At 43.5% G+C, this 18173-nt stretch overlaps 1 protein-coding gene across 3 annotated transcripts in view; it reads left to right on the forward strand.

The window, feature by feature from the left end:
• The window catches only part of LOC137426706 (vascular endothelial growth factor A), a 47274-nt gene extending 37918 nt beyond the window's left edge, over nt 1-9356 (forward strand). For all 3 annotated transcript variants that reach the window (XM_078779107.1, XM_068115497.2, XM_068115500.2), the window contains exons 7-8: nt 4578-4718; nt 8836-9356. In XM_078779107.1, coding sequence (XP_078635233.1) covers nt 4578-4718; nt 8836-8857 — 163 coding nt within the window. In that variant the 3' untranslated portion in view covers nt 8858-9356. The remainder of the gene's footprint in view (nt 1-4577; nt 4719-8835) is intronic.
• Nucleotides 9357-18173: the final 8817 nt, after the last annotated feature.

Genomic DNA, 18173 nt, shown 5'->3' on the forward strand with positions numbered 1-18173 from the left:
TGCTGCTCATTAAATGCAGCACATGTTCAAGTTGGCTTTCAAAAGCAGACACTATTAAAAAAGATAATCCCGGCTGACAAAGGAGCAAAATGATGGAGGATAAGGGCAACCTAACCTTCCGAAAACGGCAGAAGGGAACAGGTGGATATTTGACGGACGTGCAAACGTGACCTGCAAGAAAAGGTAAGGTACAGAAGGTTAGGCAGCGGTGTTAAAGGTCATGAATAATGGGAGACATGAGTTGGTGTTAAACTTCAAACTTGAAGCTGTGGATGGAGGTACATAGTTGGGCACAGATTCAATGGAGTTGTGGAAATTGAAAAACTCTGTCCCGAATCTTCGTCCTGGAATCCTCAAAATCCTTCTTCCTGAAAGCCTGCAATCCTCAAAGCTTTGGCACGTCACAATTTGATGCTGTTCTTTATACCCCCCCAGAATCCCAGCGATCTTCTCACCGCTGATGGAACACATTTGTCGATACACATGTCTCACGTTCAGCCATATTCCCATCTTAAGCCATTACATCTGACCATGTGACGTTTAGAATGGTAGTTTGGTGACGGATTTGATTCAACTTTTCACGTGATCCAGACAGGAAGTCGGTCAGTTATGATCGAAGGTCTATTGCTTGACATTCAAATTATATCCCAAAAAATTGCTTTTTGTTTTCGATCTTTCGGCCATGCAAATGTGATTTGGCAAGATGGCTCATGGGGCACGGCCAACATTTGTGAACACTTACAAACCACTATAATTTCCAAGTGGAAACCCGAATGCCAAGTACTTTTGACCAGGACGTTCAACCAGGATGCAATTACTTGCTTTATTCAGGATAGCCTGGTGTTGGCTTAGCAGTTAGGGTGCGGCTTGGGATCCTAGGATCCTGGGTTCGAATCCCGGGCGATCGCTGAATTAACACCAGGGGGGTTGACTCGGCCTGTCATCCTTCCGAGGTCGGCAAATTGAGGACCAGTTCACTGGTAATAATTCCCTGTGTGTCGCCAGAGGCGACTAACAGGGTTGGGGGCAGGAAGGGCATCCGGCTGTAAAACATTGCTTCAAAAAGGTGACCATGGTGCCCTCTGCAGGGAAAAATGGCCTCTAAAGGTGGCTCTATTCAGGTGAGATAAGGACAGGTTAAAGTGACTCAGTCTCGAAGATCAATTGCATTCCTTTATCTCGGTTAATATAGTTATCCATTCACCAATATGCGTAGTGCTTGCATTATGTGGACATCGCACGGTAACGATTGCTGACAATAAGGCAGCACTAAGAACGCGTAATCGACTCATTCACCACTTGGTTTCCTCGGAACTCGCAAATATAAACGTTTATTCTTACTAAACGATCTAATCGAGTGGTTAGACCAATCTTTAGTTATATCGTACTGTTTTAGTTTATCTTAGACTCGTGTCTCAATTTACTATCACATTACGACTCGGTTGAGGGACATTCATACATCTTCATTCCATTTGATAATTCTTTCCCAGATTGCACTATCCTGGTTTTGATGACACGGTGCCGGATAACTCTGTCTTGTATCCGAGTTCCAAACATTTTTCAGGGTTTTTTTTTTTTTTTTAACTATTCTTCTCTAGTTAACTTTTCCTCTTTTTCCTTGATGCTATAAGTCTTAAAAGTTTATTTTCACCGTGCGCATGTGAAGCGAAAACCGGGGTTAAGCAATTGGGCCATGTCTGTCCGTCTCTCTGTTCATCCATCCACGTCACTTTATGATCGACCAACGACTTATTTCAATTGAACGTTGTATTTTGAACTGAATCGGAAAGCAAACCTGCAGTTTAGCAGTACTTTGGCTCTGAAGTCGTCCCAATCACACATATGCGGAGAGTAGTGAGAATTTTTATTTTTTTTAGTCTGTCTGCCTGTCTGCCAATTACAGTATTGAAATAATTCCGAACAGGGAACTTACTGTTTTAAAGGACACAAACGGGCACAAATAACGAATGTAACGTGTTATGTAGGGTGTGTAATAGATATGGTGCAAAATGGCTGTAAACTTTTGGAGTTCATTTTTTACATGATGTTTACAATATTTATTATCCCCATGCTTTATGAAAAACATGATTGGATATTGTAATCGGCTCCGTCTGTCTGTCTGTCCATCACGCTATCTCCTAAACGGATGGGCAGAAATTTACCAAACTCGGTCGTTATGATCACTACATGGCAATATGATGCGAGAGCAGTGTCATTTTGGCCCTGACACCTGGGGCAGGGTCTGAAGGTCAAAAACCAAAATATTACGGGCACATTTTAAAATATTTTTATACCTCCGCCGACATTATGTTTTTGGGTTGTCCGTCCGTACATCCGCATGGGCTAAACCTCGTTTTTCTCAACAACCATATGTCTGATTGAGACAAAACTTTCAGAGTAGGAGTGACACCCATGCAGAATGTCTTGATGATAATTGACGTCATAGGTCACATGGTATGGCAACCATCTTGGATTAAAAGCAGATAATTAAAAAATTCTTTCTTGGGAACCACTGAATGGAAAAATTAGAAACTTGGCACATGGTCAAGTACTCCAAAAGCATGATAATGATGACATCATAGGTGAAGTCGTATACCAGCCAAAAATGTTTTAATTGAATTCCTTATCCTAAAAATGAAGCCTGTTGTTGGCTTAGCGGTTAGGGTGCTGGCTTGGGATCCTAGGATCCTGGGTTCGAATCCCGGTCGATCGCTGAATTAACGCCAGGGGGGTTGACTCAGTCTGTCATCCTTCCAAGGTCGGCAAATTGAGTACCAGCTCACTGGTAATTCCCTGTGTGTTGCAAGAGGCGACTGACAGGGTTGGTGGCTTGAAGGGCATCCGGCCATAAAACATTGCTTCAAAAAGGGGACCACTGAGCCCCAAAAAAGGCCAACCCCTGCTCTGTGGGGAAAAATGGCCTCTAAAGGTGGTTCTTCCTTATCCTAAAAATCTGAAATTGCATGCACATGATCTATGACCCATTTGTATTGAAATATTAAATTTATGACATGGTAGGTCACATGGTTTGGCAGCCATATTGGATTGAAGGAAAATATTAAATAATTATATCTCTGAAACCGTTCACCCTATCGATGCGAAATTTTACAAATAGCTAACAGCACTGTTGCATATAGTTTGAAAATGATGATGTCATAGGTCACGTGATTTGGCAGCCATCTTTGATAGAAAAACGAACCTGATTCGATCAACACAAAACTTCACAAACGTGATCCCCTACCCATACATATGCAGAGTGATGGCATCTACCCATTGTGGGACTGTGCGAGGCATATTGGTGACACAGTCACATTGTTCTAGTTTTCCTATGAAACTTTGTATCATCATTGGGGGACGCATTAAATATGTAACAATTTTTTGGATTTGTCCTCCGATTTATGCCCCAAGGGGTGGAGACCTGATGTGACAGGCGTCAAAGCAGGAAACAAGTAAACAAAAAAACATGTTTTAGGGCTACACACTTTTATTTTATTTCTTTAAGTTTTAAACCAATTTTTTTTTTGTTTGTTTTGTTTTTAATTACATTTTGATAGATGAAAATGTACCAAAAAAAGAGTTCCGTGGGCCAAATTTCAGCTCTATAGGACGTATGGAATCTAGAAAACGAACGGCTCAAAGATTTTAAATGGGACAAACAAACAAAGTTCAGATTAAGTTAAATAAGTGTGTGTAAAAAAAAAAAAAAAAAAAAAAATTTTCATTTCATAGTGGGTCATTCCTTGTGGAACTGTATGCCATCTTTGAACTTTGCTTTCAGTCGAAAGTGTCGGTATTTGTGATGGCGCACCATCGGTTGCGCTCTAGTTTTATTTAAATTGAATTAGTGTATGTACGGTACGTGAACACTGTAGAACACAAAGAACCTCTTCTTGTCACATTCAAAAACCTCCAGTTTAGCTGTACTTGGACATGCTCAATAATGTGGTGTATAAGATTGCTTCAATAGCGCTAAATTTGCAGAATTTTTAAAAACGAACTGAAAAATCATTTTATTTCAATTTAAGTATATACCTGAACACTGTGTGGGGTAACCTGTTCTATGAACTCTCTAGTTATTACGTTATGAATTCAAATACACCTGTTTTTTTTTCTTTTAAATTAGTTTAACAAGATGTACATGAAGAGACATTGATATCGGTGCCTTCATCAATAAGATGAAATGTATGACATTAATATGGCTGATGTTGAAATCTGATGATAACTTCCCCATTAACTGCTAGTGGTACTGCAGTTAATAGGTTGAAACCCCGATAATGGAGTGGTGTTTACTTGATGAATTGTTCACTTTTAATGAGGTTTTATATTGCGTTGGCATATCCATTGCCAACTAATGCCTTTTTAATTCATGTAAAGTACACCGCTATCTCCAAATGTCATCATCCTGATCCTGCGTGTGGCATATGTAGAAGGGCCTCCATGAGCAAATTGTTCTAAAAAAAATCTACAACAAAAGACAAAGTTGGACAGTTTACAAGGACGGAGACAACTAGTCGGACTCCTGCTGTAGTTGATGCTCTCTGACATTGCTGTAAAGTTGAAAATGCCTGTGTGCATAGGACGACTAGGACGTGTGCACCTTGCACCCAACGGAAGAGACATCTCTTCAGGCAAGACCCTCACACGTGCCGTTGCTGGTGTCGCCTGTCAGAGGAGCGCTGCTTGCTTCGCAGTCAGATCCTCAACAGTCATACCTGCAGGTGGGTTTTTTTTTTTTTTTTTTTTTTTTTTTTTTGTATACAAGATCGAGGCTCGTGAAAGAGCGAACATTAATCACACAGAAAGACAAACAGACACATAAAACAAATAACATCGGGAGCGGTAGACAAGATGGGGAGAGAGGGGGAAGGACACAAACACAACATTTGAGAGCAGGGACCGAGAGACATGGAGACATGGAGAGATCTGTGGGAGGGAGAGGGCTTTGGGGGGGAGGCATGTGAAGGGGTGGAGGCATGTGAAGGGGGGGAGGCATGTGAAGGGGGGGGGGGGGGGGTGGGAGAGGTATAAACATATGGACACTGCCAGGATTTCCAGGAAATAAGTTGGAATTTCAAACAAGGTGGATCTGGGGTGAATTAGTGGGGGTAGAAAAGATCAAGGTTATGGATGGGGGAAGATAAGAGATGGTGGTGAACAGCTGTTTTAAAGACCTGGAGGGAGGAGAGGGATTGAAGGGAGTGTGGGAGTTTGTTCCACAGGCGGGAGAAAAGAGGAATGAAAGAGTGAAGGTGAGCAGAGAGCCGAGATTTCGGCAGTTTAACCATCAGAGGGTTGCTGGCAGATCTTGTGCGACCTGTAGGAATATTTGGGGGACAGAGCACAGAGAGAGCTGGGGGAGCAAGGCCGGAGAGGAGTCGGTAGAAGACAGAAAGACCACCTATCTGCCTGCGGTGAGTGAGTGAAAAGCCCTCAGAGATAGCTTCATCGCGGGAGATTCCAATGATTTTGAAAGCTTTGGATTCAACAGCGTGAAGCCGAGCCAGGTGTGAGGCAGGAGCACCAGCCCATAGGGGAGAACAGTATTCCATTGAGCTGCGGATGAAAGCCTTGTAAGTGGTGAGGAGCTCAGGTGTGCCGAGGAAGGACTTCGCACGACGGAGGATGCCCAGTCGGCGACTGGCTTTGGAGGCCAGCTTGGAAATGTGGTTTTCCCAAGAAAGATCATGGCAGATAGTGAGACCCAAAAGCTTGAGTGACAGAACTTCTTGGAGAGGATTGTTGAGAAAGTAGATGGGAGGGTTGTCCAGTCGATCTTTTCGGAGAGACATAGTAAGAGAGTGAGATTTGGCAGGATTGAAAGACATGTTCCACTTGTTTGACCAGTCTGTGATTTTGTCCAGGTCTTCAGAGAGTGAGGAGGCTGCAGACTGCCGATCTGAGGGAAGAGGAATGGAGCGGCAGAGAGTGGAGTCATCAGCAAAGAGATAGAGAGGATTTTCCAGAGAGTCAGAGAGATCATTGATAAAGACCAGAAAAAGCACAGGGCCCAGCACACTTCCTTAGGGAACTCCAGCCTGAACAGGAAGGGGAGATGAGAGAAATCCATTCAGGGCCACACGTTGACTACGACCAGAGAGGAAGTCCACAAGCCATGCATGGAGATTTCCATGGATACCATAGGAGGAGAGTTTGGTGAGCAGAGCTGGGTGCCAGACCGTATCAAAGGCCCTTGATATGTCAAGGGAGACAGCTCTGATTTCCTGTTTGGCATTGAGGACCTCCATCCATTGTTGAGACAGCAGAAGCAGCATGTCCAGAGTAGAGTGACCTGGTCTGAAACCAAATTGATGATCAGAGATCAAGCCATTGGAGAAGAGGAAAGATTTCATATCTGAAGCAATGATGGATTCCATGACTTTGCTGATAATTGGGAGCAGGCTGATTGGTCTGTAGTTGCAAGGATCTGTTTTTGCACCTTTTTTGTGTAAAGCGGTAATGTTAGCTGATTTCCAGGATGCTGGCAGATGACCTTGAGCAAAAGATAGGGTGAAAAGACCAGAGAGAGGGTGAGATAGAGCGGCAGAGCAGGATTTTAAGACCCGTGGGCTGATGCCGTCTGGTCCAGTTGCAGAATCAGAGTCGAGGTTTGACAAAAACTCCTCCACCTTGTCAGGAGAGAAGGACACAGAGTCCAGGAGCAGTTGGGTTCGACTGGGAAAGGTGGGAACAGAGAGAGATGGGTTTGGGACTAAGGATTTCGAGGCGAACACAGAGTTGAGGCATTCGGCTTTGTCACGTGCGATGTCAACTGTGTGGCCATTTGAGGTAAGGGAGGGGATGGAGGGGGAACAAACACCAGAAATGGATTTGACCAGACGCCACCAGGATTTGGAGGAAGGAGACAGGTTTGAGAGTTCATTCTTGAGTGAGGAGAGATAGTGCTTCCTGGCACTCCTGAGGGTAGACACACACTTGTTCCGAGCTTGGTGGAAGGAACTGAGATTTCCTTCAGTTGGATTAGCCTTCCAAGAGGCAAAGGCAAGTTGTTTCAGGGCAACTGCCTCACCACAAGATTCAGTGTACCATGGACGGGAGGAAGGGTAAGACAATTGAAGGCGAGATGGGATAAATCTGTGCATGAGAGAGATCAGTTTGCTTTGGAAGAATTCCCAGGAAGAATTGATGTCAGAGGCAGTGGAGATGGGAGACCAATCCAGACGATTGATGGCTGCTTGAAGACCGTCCCAGTCGGCCTGAGTGAAATGCCAGACTCGTCGACGCTGAGGAGGCTCTCTGAGAATGGCCAGAGAGATGTCCACTTTGACAAGCACATGATCAGAAGAACCGATTGGAGCAGAAGAAGAGCAGCAGACATTAGCAGGGAAGTTTGTCATAACCAAGTCTAGAAGAGAAGATACTCCATTGGCTGAGATCCGGGTCGGGAAATTGACAGATTGTGTCAATCCCAGTGAGTCACAGAAGTCCTTTGCTGAGGTGCCATGACTAGTGAGAGAGGAACCCACACCCAACCAGGTGGCATGATGACAGTTGAAGTCACCACATATGAGGAAGAGAGAGTTGGGATGAGTGGATAGAAGTTGGTCCATGTTGTCAGACATTGAAATGTAGATGGAGTCATCACTGTTTGGGGGACGGTACAGAACACATATGAACAAAAGGTGGGAGCGGAGAGGAAGCCGAGAGGAAGGGTTCACAGAGACATCCTGAACATACACATCACACATCAGCCTCTCAGATAAACAAATGTATCTGATCATTGGATGGTATTGGAAGAAGAGGTGGATATAAATGGATGATGTCTGTGAGCCAGGTATGAGGCATAATCTTCAGAGCAATGTTCAAGATGATCCAGAATGATAATTAAATACAAGAGGAGCACAATATGGTTACCTTTGAGTTATCTAGTCTGGGTTCGATTCCCACTCTGGCTAGCTTAGCAGGCAAGGTGTTTTATCACAACTTACACCGTCCCTCGGTGTCCCATCTGCCCACATTCATTTGTGAACATTAAAGATCCCATGGTGTCCTTCGTGAAGAATAGGGGAGTTGTCGCCGACACCCTGAACACATTCAAGAAATTCCTGCCCCTTCAGTTGTTGGTCAAGTCTGCCCAGTTGGTCCATAAAAGACTTGGGCCAAACCCTTTGCCCGGCAGACCCTCCAGCAGACCTTATTCCTGTATTTTTCCACCTGTGGAACCATGTTCACACTCCCTTCGATCTCATTCTTCCCTCCGAGTCCCCCCATCCAAAAACCATCATCTTTTCTACACCCGTTAATCCACCCCACCCCTCCCAAAATTTTGCTTACGTATCCATCTTGTCCATCCCCTGCGTTCTCCCCTACCCCTCATCTACCTGCATCCCTTGTTTGTCTGTCTCCATCGACTTTCTCCCTCCTCCCTGCTGTTGGCGTTTCCTCTTTCTCCGCCTGTTCCCCTTTGTTATGTTGTGTCCTGATTTGTTCTGTGTCCTCGCTCTTCCATGAGCCTAGGCAAGTATTCAAAAACAACAACATAGATCAACCAAAGCATCATAATCGGTTTCCCCTCCATCTGGATCATTAATGAGCCATCTGGGTTTTCGATCAACATTCCAATTGTGACGTCATAATTTACCTGGCTCTTGAAAAGTTCAGAATCGACACCTACTGCCTTCAGGCAGGCTTGAACCGACTACCTTGTGGGTTGCAAGTTGAGCATCGTCACCACGAGGACATCAATGGCTAAAGGTCGAGCAGAGAATTGTTAATTCCTCTTTTTCTGAAATCCATTTGCTTGAATTCTACACTTATGAATATGTTCGTTATATTGTGAATGTATTACAGCTGAGGTCTCTTTGTCCTTCCTAACAGGTGTGAAAGGCCGAGAAGGTAAAAAAGAGGACGTATGCACGTTGAAGGAGTTGGAACGTTGACAGGTGGCGAGACAAAACCGCCTCTTAAACCCTGCATGGTTGGACTCGTGGTATCGAGAAAAGGAGACCACTAGTTATTTGGGAAAAAGAAAAAAACACAAATGAGGGACCAATGGATCATTCCTTTTCCCAAGCTGGGACTGAAATGCAGATTGATGGTGCTTCTGCGACTTCACCACGGGAGTTTCTCCAATGAGGACTACGCAAATTGAAGTGGACATCATGGAAACCCAAGAGCAACCGAGAAACACAACATACAGGGAATATACTCTTTTTGAACATTAAAGAAACTTACTTGATAACTATGGAGTGCTTGGCACGGAAAGGCAGAAGGTTTGTTCTCGTTTGTCTTTAGTTTGAAGAGAGCATCCGAACACCATCGACATTAACTTTTGTAAAAAGAAAATAGTTTTTTTGATCTTTTTAATACATGTTTGGAATAAAAAGACAACATTTGCACTTACAGACTTCACATCGTTCTGTGCGTTTCTCAACAGAATGGTTGTAGCCCAGACCGTGTTCCGCCACGCCATGCGGCTGGTCCTGGTCTCTTGCGGTGACGAGAAACTGCGCTTTACGTCACTGGTTTATAATAACAGGGAATTACAGGTTACGTAAAGTTGTCAATGACATGCTCCCACCCATAATCAACGAAGGGTAATCTTACGTTATGGGATTATGAAGACCGTTGTGTTGGCATTGGATCAGCACTATGCAGGTGAAGCCTGAAGAGTTTCTTGGCGTTGCAGTCGTCATGATGACGTCATTTATAGTGAGAAGTACGTCAGAGGGACGCAATTATGTGGACCTTTTTATGAAACATCGCGCATTGCAATAGAGAAAAAAGGAGGAAAAATAACCTGATTTATATAAAATTCCCCAGGAATGTCATATATACTGTACACAAATATACATATATATATATATATATACATATATATATAGCATAAACAGTATATATATTTTTATTCTGATGTACCATACTCTTTACACAACGTTGCGGTGCTAGCAAAGCAGTTTCTTGGCAAGGGTTATACTGGGTGGTTTGCCATTGTCTTCCCAGCAATAGTTAGGGCAAGAATATGGCTCCATATCTATATATACATACAGACTTGGCATTTCATATGGAATATATTTTTTGTGGGGGTGAACTTACTTTTCAAGATGTCTTAGAACCAAAAGTTCATTGGAATTATGTTGAAATTATTCTAGATTTTGTTAATGTGACCTTTAAAAGAAATAAACACCACATTTGACATTTCGAAACAAATAAATTGATCCTTGAAAGTGATGTAAACTGATATCGAACTCAATTCATGGACAGTACTGTGTTAAACTTCTGTACGTTTTCGAGAAGTATCTCTTTATTTTGCACATTAGCCAAAAATTTTTTTTAACAAAAACAAAAGTGAAATTACGACTGGGATTAAGGACAGTAAAATTACAGTTCAGTACTTCGTGTAACCCCCACGAGCATTCAGGAGAGCACGTACACGTTGAGGCATGCTGTTCACGAGATTTGCCAAGGTTTGGACAGGAATCGCTTGCCATGCAGTGACAATAGCCTGCTGCAATTCACGCACAGAGGTCGGCTGCTTGTCCAAGTGGTCGATTTGACGTGTTAATTCTGCCCAAAAGTTCTCTATCGGATTCATATCCGGGGACATGGCAGGCCACTCCATATGCTCTACACCACGGTCAGCAAGAAAGTGTTGGATCATGCGAGCACGATGAGGCCGTGCATTGTCGTCTTGGAAGCCAAAGTTTCCTCGAAAGGCTGCACAAGCAAATGGAAGCAATGTTTCTTCCAGAATGGCCCTGTACTTGAACTGGTTCAGGTTTCCATTCAGAACAACCAGGTCAGTTTTGCCCCCTGCGGCCTGCATGAAAAGCAACCCAAACAGTCACCCCACCACCTCCAGCTTGGACTCTTGGCACTATACAATCTTTGTTGTAGGCTTCATGGACTTGTCTGCGCACTCGGACGTGGCCATCTTGACGATAGACCAGAAATCTAGACTCGTCACTGAAGATCACGTGATTCCAGTGTCCTGGCTGCCATTGACGGTGCTCTCTGGCCCACTGCAATCGGCGCTGGCGGTGTTGTCTGGTCAGGCGTGGCTTTCTCAGGGGACGCCTGGCACGATAGCCTGCTTGAACCAGTCGTTGGTCGACTAGCCTTCTGGATACAGGCACATTTGTCAGTTGCTGCCACTCAGCCCTAAGCTGATTAGCTGACTTGGTACGGCCATTGCGGACTAACCGGTGCAGCTGGCGATCATCTCTCCTTGTGGTTCTGCGGGGACGTCCTGGCTTCGGTATTGGAGTAGGGACACCCCTCTGAGCATTTCGTTTCAGGATATTTGACACCTGACCTTGAGTGATTCCATACTGCCGAGCAATAGCACGCTGTTTCATGCCGTAATTTCCTAAAGCCACCACTCCATGACAAACAGCATTGTCGAGTTGACGGACCATCTCCAGAGGAAGCGGCAATAACTTTTGGAGACGTGCAGCAGTTGTTTTCCACTAATACAGAACGCAACAACCCTTGTGTACCCGACTGTGAAGCCAATCATCAAATGCACCTGTCCGTACATTTTGCCACGCCACCTGTGATATAATCTGTTGTTGACTTCTTGCTGGGACAGACAATCAGTGACATGGTTCTTTTAACAAATAAATCACCAAAGTGTAAAAGAAACTCACCAGATTGATATACTGAGTTAAGAAAGTAAACCCAAGTCAAGAAAAAAAAAATATTCCATATTAAATGCCAAGTCTGTATATATATATAATATATATCTTTTTTTTCTTCTTTTTTTAAAAAATAAATAATAAAAATGGAGAAGGGCAAAATAGAAATAGGGCAAAAATGGAGAAGGTTGTCATGGGGCCCGAAAGGCTAACCCCTGCTCCAGCAGGGAAAATGGCCTTAAAATGCCTGTTGTTGTATGTATAAGTATATATTTATTTATTTATTTATTTATTTATATGTACAGTGCATTCAGAAAGTATTCAGACCCCTTCACCTTTTTCACATTTTGTTATGTTGCAGCCTTATGCTGAAATAGTTTAAATTAATTTTTTCCCTCATCAATCTACACTCCATACCCCATAATGACAAAGAGAAAACAGGATTTTAGGAAGTTTTGCAAATTTATGAAAAATAAAAAACTGAAATATCACATTGACATAAGTATTCATACCCTTTGCTATGACACTTTAAATTTAGCTCAGGTGCCTCCCATTTCTCTTGATCATCTTTGAGATGTTTCTGCACCTTGATTGGAGTCCACCTGTGGTAAATTCAATTGATTGGACATGATTTGGAAAGGCACACACCTGTCTATATAAGGTCTCGCAGCTGACAATGCATATCAGAGCAAAAACCAAGCCATGAGGTCGAAGGAACTGCCTGCAGAGCTCAGAGACAGGGTTGTGTCGAGGCACAGATCTGGGGAAGCCTACAAAAAAATCTCTGCTGCATTGAAGGTTCCCAAGAGCACAGTGGCTTCCATAATTCTTAAATGGAAGAAGTTTGGACCAACCAGGACTCTTCCTAGAGCTGGCCGCCCGGCCAAACTGAGCAATCGGGGGAGAAGGGCCTTGGTAAGAGAGGTGACCAAGAACCCGATGGTCACTCTGGCTGAGCTCCAGAGATCCTGTGGAGATGGGAGAAACTTCCAGAAGGACAACCATCACTGCAACACTCTACTGATCTGGGCTTTATGGCAGAGTGGCCAGACGGAAGCCTCTCCTCAGTGAAAGACACATGAAAGCCCGCCTGGAGTTTGCAAAAAAGCACCGAAAGGACTCTCAGACTGTGAGAAACAAGATTCTGTGGTCTGATGAAACCAAGATTGAACTGTTTGGCCTCAATTCTAAGCGTCATGTCTGGAGGAAACCAGGCACCGCTCATCACGTGCCCAATACCATCCCAACGGTGAAGCATGGTGGTGGCAGCATCATGCTGTGGGGGTGTTTTTCAGCAGCAGGGACTGGGGGACTGGTCAGGGTTGAGGGAACAATGAACGGAGCAAAGTACAGAGATATCCTTAATGAAAACCTGAAACAGAGCACTCAGGACCTCAGACTGGGCCGAAGGTTCACCTTCCAACAGGACAATGACCCTAAGCACACAGCCAAGACAACGCAGGAGTGGCTTCGGGACAACTCTGTGAAAGTCCTTGAGTGGCCCAGCCAGAGCCCTGACTTGAACCCAATCGAACATCTCTGGAGAGACCTGAAAATGGCTGTCCACCGACGGTCCCCATCCAACCTGACAGAGCTTGAGAGGATCTGCAGAGAAGAATGGCAGAAAATCCCCAAATCCAGGTGTGCAAAGCTTGTCGCGTCATACCCAAGAAGACTCGAGGCTGTAATCGCTGCCAAAGGTGCTTCAACTAAGTACTGAGTTAAGGGTCTGAATACTTATGTCAATGTGATATTTCAGTTTTTTCTTTTTAATAAATTTGCAAAACTTTCTAAAATACTGTTTTCTCTTTGTCATTATGGGGTATTGAGTGCAGATTGATGAGGGAAAAAATGAATTTAAACGATTTCAGCATAAGGCTGCAACATAACAAAATGTGAAAAAAGTGAAGGGGTCTGAATACTTTCTGAATGCACTGTATATATATATATATATATATATATAAAACTGATGAAACTGCTGCACCAACACAAATGCTTTGCAACACGAAGTATGGTGCATCACAATGAGAATATATATATATAATATACACACCGTTTTAAGTTTCCTTTTCAGTGTCCGTTGATAAAGTCTCCTTAACCATCGACCTTCTCCTCTCATGGTTATTGACCACATGATTTACTTAAAGCAGATTCCAGAACAGAGTGTTTGATGTAACATTTTAGTTTGAGCAAAGAGATTTGAAAACTACAACCTCAGGAAGAAGAACACCTTTGGAGAAAAACGACAAACTGTTAAGTTTTGTACGCTTGCCTCTTTTCACATCTTGAATTGGAGTGTACTGTATACAGCACGGTATGCAAATGAGGAAGTTTAGCGTCTTGTGTTGAAAAGTCATGACATGCAGGATGAAGACACGAGAGCACATCAGTGTACCTTAATAAAAGAGAGCAGCAAGAGAGCACAGTGGATATAAAACAAAACAAACACACACATACTCTCCTTTTAGCAGTACATGCAAAAATCTAGTGTAATTTATTTTTTGGCCACAGAACCATACAAACAATATATTATAACAGCTCTCACAGCTGCCACAGCTCCAACCCTCCCAACATGATTAATAATAAATATAATCATTTTAAACTTATGCTGTACATTTACAAGCCCCAGGAATGTCAGAATAACCTAATCCCGACACGGTGTCTTTCCCAGGGAGTCTGCCCGATACATCCAGCTCCCAAGTGAATAATAGCTGGCACAAGCTTTGTGTACTTTTACATCGCAAAGATGTCCTTTGCCGAAGAGGTGGTTACTGATACTTGTTAATGACGCACGCACATCATCATATTTCCGATTGTAGATGTCCGTTAAATAATTCACCAAGCCTGCCATGTTCACAGGAGGCACTCACACAAGGTTCAAAGTCCATTCACTGGTAGTGATCTGTCGGGGGTTTGTGTAGCACACGCTCGTCCACTCGGGCCTTGCACTAGCCCACATGGTCTGAAGTTTGCAGTATTGGCAGCTGCTCATTCGGCAAGCTGAGAAAATTCTTCAAGACACCTCCCTTTCTCTCAAGTACTTTTCGAAGTATTTTCAGCTTGTTTTAGAAGCTTTATGAGCTATTTTAGGTAACAATCCTTATCTTACATACACAATATACTGTTACGTTTGTGGGGGTAGGTGAAGAAATACCTTGGGAAAGTCAGGAATATGTAGGTTTTAGTACGGACCGTGTGACGCGAAGAGGAAGAAGAAGCCATCTCTCTGTACATAAGCAGCGTCAATGTTCATGTTAGGAGTGTTTGCATGTCGCCATAAGGAGGGTGGTTTTGTGCTAATTCATTATCGGGCTTGTGGTTAATAATCCCCAGTATGTATTGCCTCCCAGTAAATTTTTCCCTAATGTTCTGATAAAACTCAGCCGGTCAGGCGATGGGCTCCATTAGAAACAGTATTTGCCGATCGGCAAGTAAATCCCGATGTCATCCAAGCATTTCCGAACAGAGATTAGACTCTGCCCCCCCCCTCCACCCCCAAGAACTCGTCACGGGGAGGCCACACCCCGAGCTACGTGACTGGTTAAGAGGCCATGGAGTGATGAACCAAGCTCGGTGATTGGACAGAGTGGAACGTCAGCGGTGGAACATTCGAGAGTTGGAGAGCAAAAATAAGCCTTCTCGCCATATTGGGCTCTTCTGGTGTTGACATTCGTAGAAGGTGGGCACATGTTCTGATCCTGGGATTCATTGCGGACAGCCGTGTTTGCCGCTCTCTCCTTTGTTCTGGATTGGTCACGGGGGGTGGCACATCTTTGGCTCGTGGGCGCTTGTGGGGAAGAGAATGAACAAGGGAGGTTCGGGGCAGTCGGCATTGTGAGAAGTACCTCACGTTGGGACGTTGAGGAGTGCGACCCCGCACCATTTTGTGCGCTTCCCGCGCGGTAGTTTGGGGGCGACGAACGTCTACAAGCCCTCGGTTGAACTGCAAACCTGAGTGCCGCCGAATACCAAACCATTTCACTTTCTTTTATTTCTCCCTGTGTCTGTAATTGGGTTCCCTCACCTTAGCCTATTACTATTAGTTTTTACCTCAACATTTTAATTATCTTTGAATTTATTTTCATTAAATCATTATTTGTTGAATTTTGCTTTTCTTGTCTGTTTCGTTTCTTTGTTTGTGGGTTCGGATTAACCCAGTGTCGCCCGTCCGATCAGATAAGGCTTCGAGCAATCCCGCCAAGGTTCAAAGTACGCCTCGGAGTTAAAGCTTGTTTCGGTCATCCGTCTCCCAGGGGTCTTAACCCCGGGGACACGACAATACTTCATGATGCTCTAAACGCTGCTGTTTCTAGGGGTTGCTGCACAAGCACAGCAGCGAGTATTCTGGGGGTATATTACATCATTTTGAAAGTCTTGTATTTTCCAACAGTTACCAGAATCAGTCCCATAACAGTTAGAGCATCCGCTCTGACTGGGTGGTCAGCAGTTTGAAACCCATCTGAGACATACCAAAGACTTTCAAACTCGTACACTACCAGTCAAAAGTTTTAGAACACCTCAATTTTTCCAGTTTTTATTGAAATTTAAGCAATTCAAGTCCAGTGAATAACCTGAAATGGTACAAAGGTAAGCAGTAAACTGCTCGAGGTTAAAAAAAAAGTTTAGGTTCGCAAAAACGGGAAAATAATGTAAATTGCACAGTTATATTGTAAGAAAAAAAAAAAGGCCTTCTTCAGGGAACAAGCAATGAGTTAACAACTTACAGTTGTTCTGCAGCAATGTAAGTAAATTAAGCCTTGAAGGTTGATGCAAACAATTCCTACAGGTGTCCCAACCTCTGCTGATTACTTGATTACAAACACCCTGTCTGTATAAAAGAAGTATTGGAACAGACTGTTATTACACCCTCTGAAGCATTATTTGGACAATATTGCACTGCAGGAAGTCGTATATTGGAAACTGGATGAAACTCTGACAGGAAGAGGTCTGGCAGACCAAAGCCACAACAAAATCAGAAGACAAGTTTCTGAGAGTCAACAGCTTGCGTGATAGGCGGCTCACAGGACAACAGCTTCAAGCACAGCTTAACACTGGTCGAAGTAAACAAGTCTTAGTTTCAACTGTGAAGAGAAGACTTCGAGCTGCAGGTTTGACAGGTCCAGTGGCAGTAAGAAAGCCATTACTAAAATGGCAAAATAAGAAAAAGAGGCTTGAAGCACCGCCAGTGGACTACTGAAGATTGGAAGAAGGTCTTATGGACCGATGAATCAAAATTTGAAATCTTTGGTTCATCACGCAGGGTTTTTGTATGCCGTCGAGTAGGCGAAAGGATGGTTCCTCAGTGTGTGACACCAACTGTCAAACATGGAGGAGGAAGCATGATGATCTGGGGCTCTTTTGCTGGATCCAGAGTCGACGACTTGCACAGAGTGACTGGCACCCTGAACCAAAAGGGCTACCGCAGCATTTTGCAGTGCCATGCAATACCCTCTGGTATATGCCTCGTTGGTCAGGGGTTCATTCTACAGCAAGATAATGACCCTAAACACACCTCCAGGCTATGTGAAAACTACCTTCGAGGAAAAGAACAAGACGGTAGGCTTCAAATCATGGAATGACCAGCACAGTCTCCAGACTTAAACCCCATCGAGTTGGTTTGGGATGAACTGGACAGAAGGGTGAAAGTAAAGCAACCTGCAAGTGCAACACATTTGTGGGAACTTCTGCAACAGTGTTGGGAAGAACTTCCCGAACAATATTTTTTTTCCATTGTAGAAAGAATGCCACGAGTGTGTTCGGTGGTTATATCTGCAAAAGGTGGCTACTTTGCCGAGTCAAAAATTTAAATTACATTTTGTTAAACAAAATGATTCTATGATTTCTTTTTTATCTCCAGTTGTTTATTTGTTCTATGCTTAATTTCAGAGTACATTGAGACATTAAACTGTGTAAATTTCAATAAAAACTGGCAAAAAATGGAGGTGTTCTAAAACTTTTGACTAGTAGTGTGCATGCTGCTTCCTTGTTTAATGCTCAGCATTTAAAAATGAAAGAACATGGACAAACAACTATAAGTTGTTTTGCAAAAATCTTCAGCATTGAAGGTGACAGACAATCCAGAAGAAGAAGAAGTTGTGCGCTCACTGTTGGTCAGGTTTGAAATTGTTTTATTTGCAGCTTCTTCTTCTTCATCATCTTCTTCTTCTTCTTCTTCAAAGCACCACCCTTAATTTTGGGATTGTGTACGGGGCATTGCATTTTTTATGCCGGTACAATGGCTCGACGATGTTGTAAGTACCGTATAACATACTGACAACGGAATTGCATAACACAGCAAGGAATATAGCCAAGTTTATGCCAATCGTCCACTTTCATCTTCCATCAACACAGTCCATTACCAGGAGTGAAAATGTCACCAAAGAGGATCACACGAGCCTGAGAGTTCAACACTAAGCAAAGGGTGCATCATTCCATTCTTAACAGTTTCCATGAAACGCTTTTCTCTCCTACTGATTCCTACATATGCAAACAGTTTATTCTCTTCGGCCAATATCACACGTGTCTGCAGTGAAACATTTCCCCAAAAATGTTGTAACTCATCATTGTGAATGGCTCTAT

This window comes from Myxine glutinosa, chromosome 5 (assembly GCF_964187855.1).
Source record: "Myxine glutinosa chromosome 5, kmMyxGlut1.1, whole genome shotgun sequence".
Classification (NCBI taxonomy): domain Eukaryota; kingdom Metazoa; phylum Chordata; class Myxini; order Myxiniformes; family Myxinidae; genus Myxine; species Myxine glutinosa.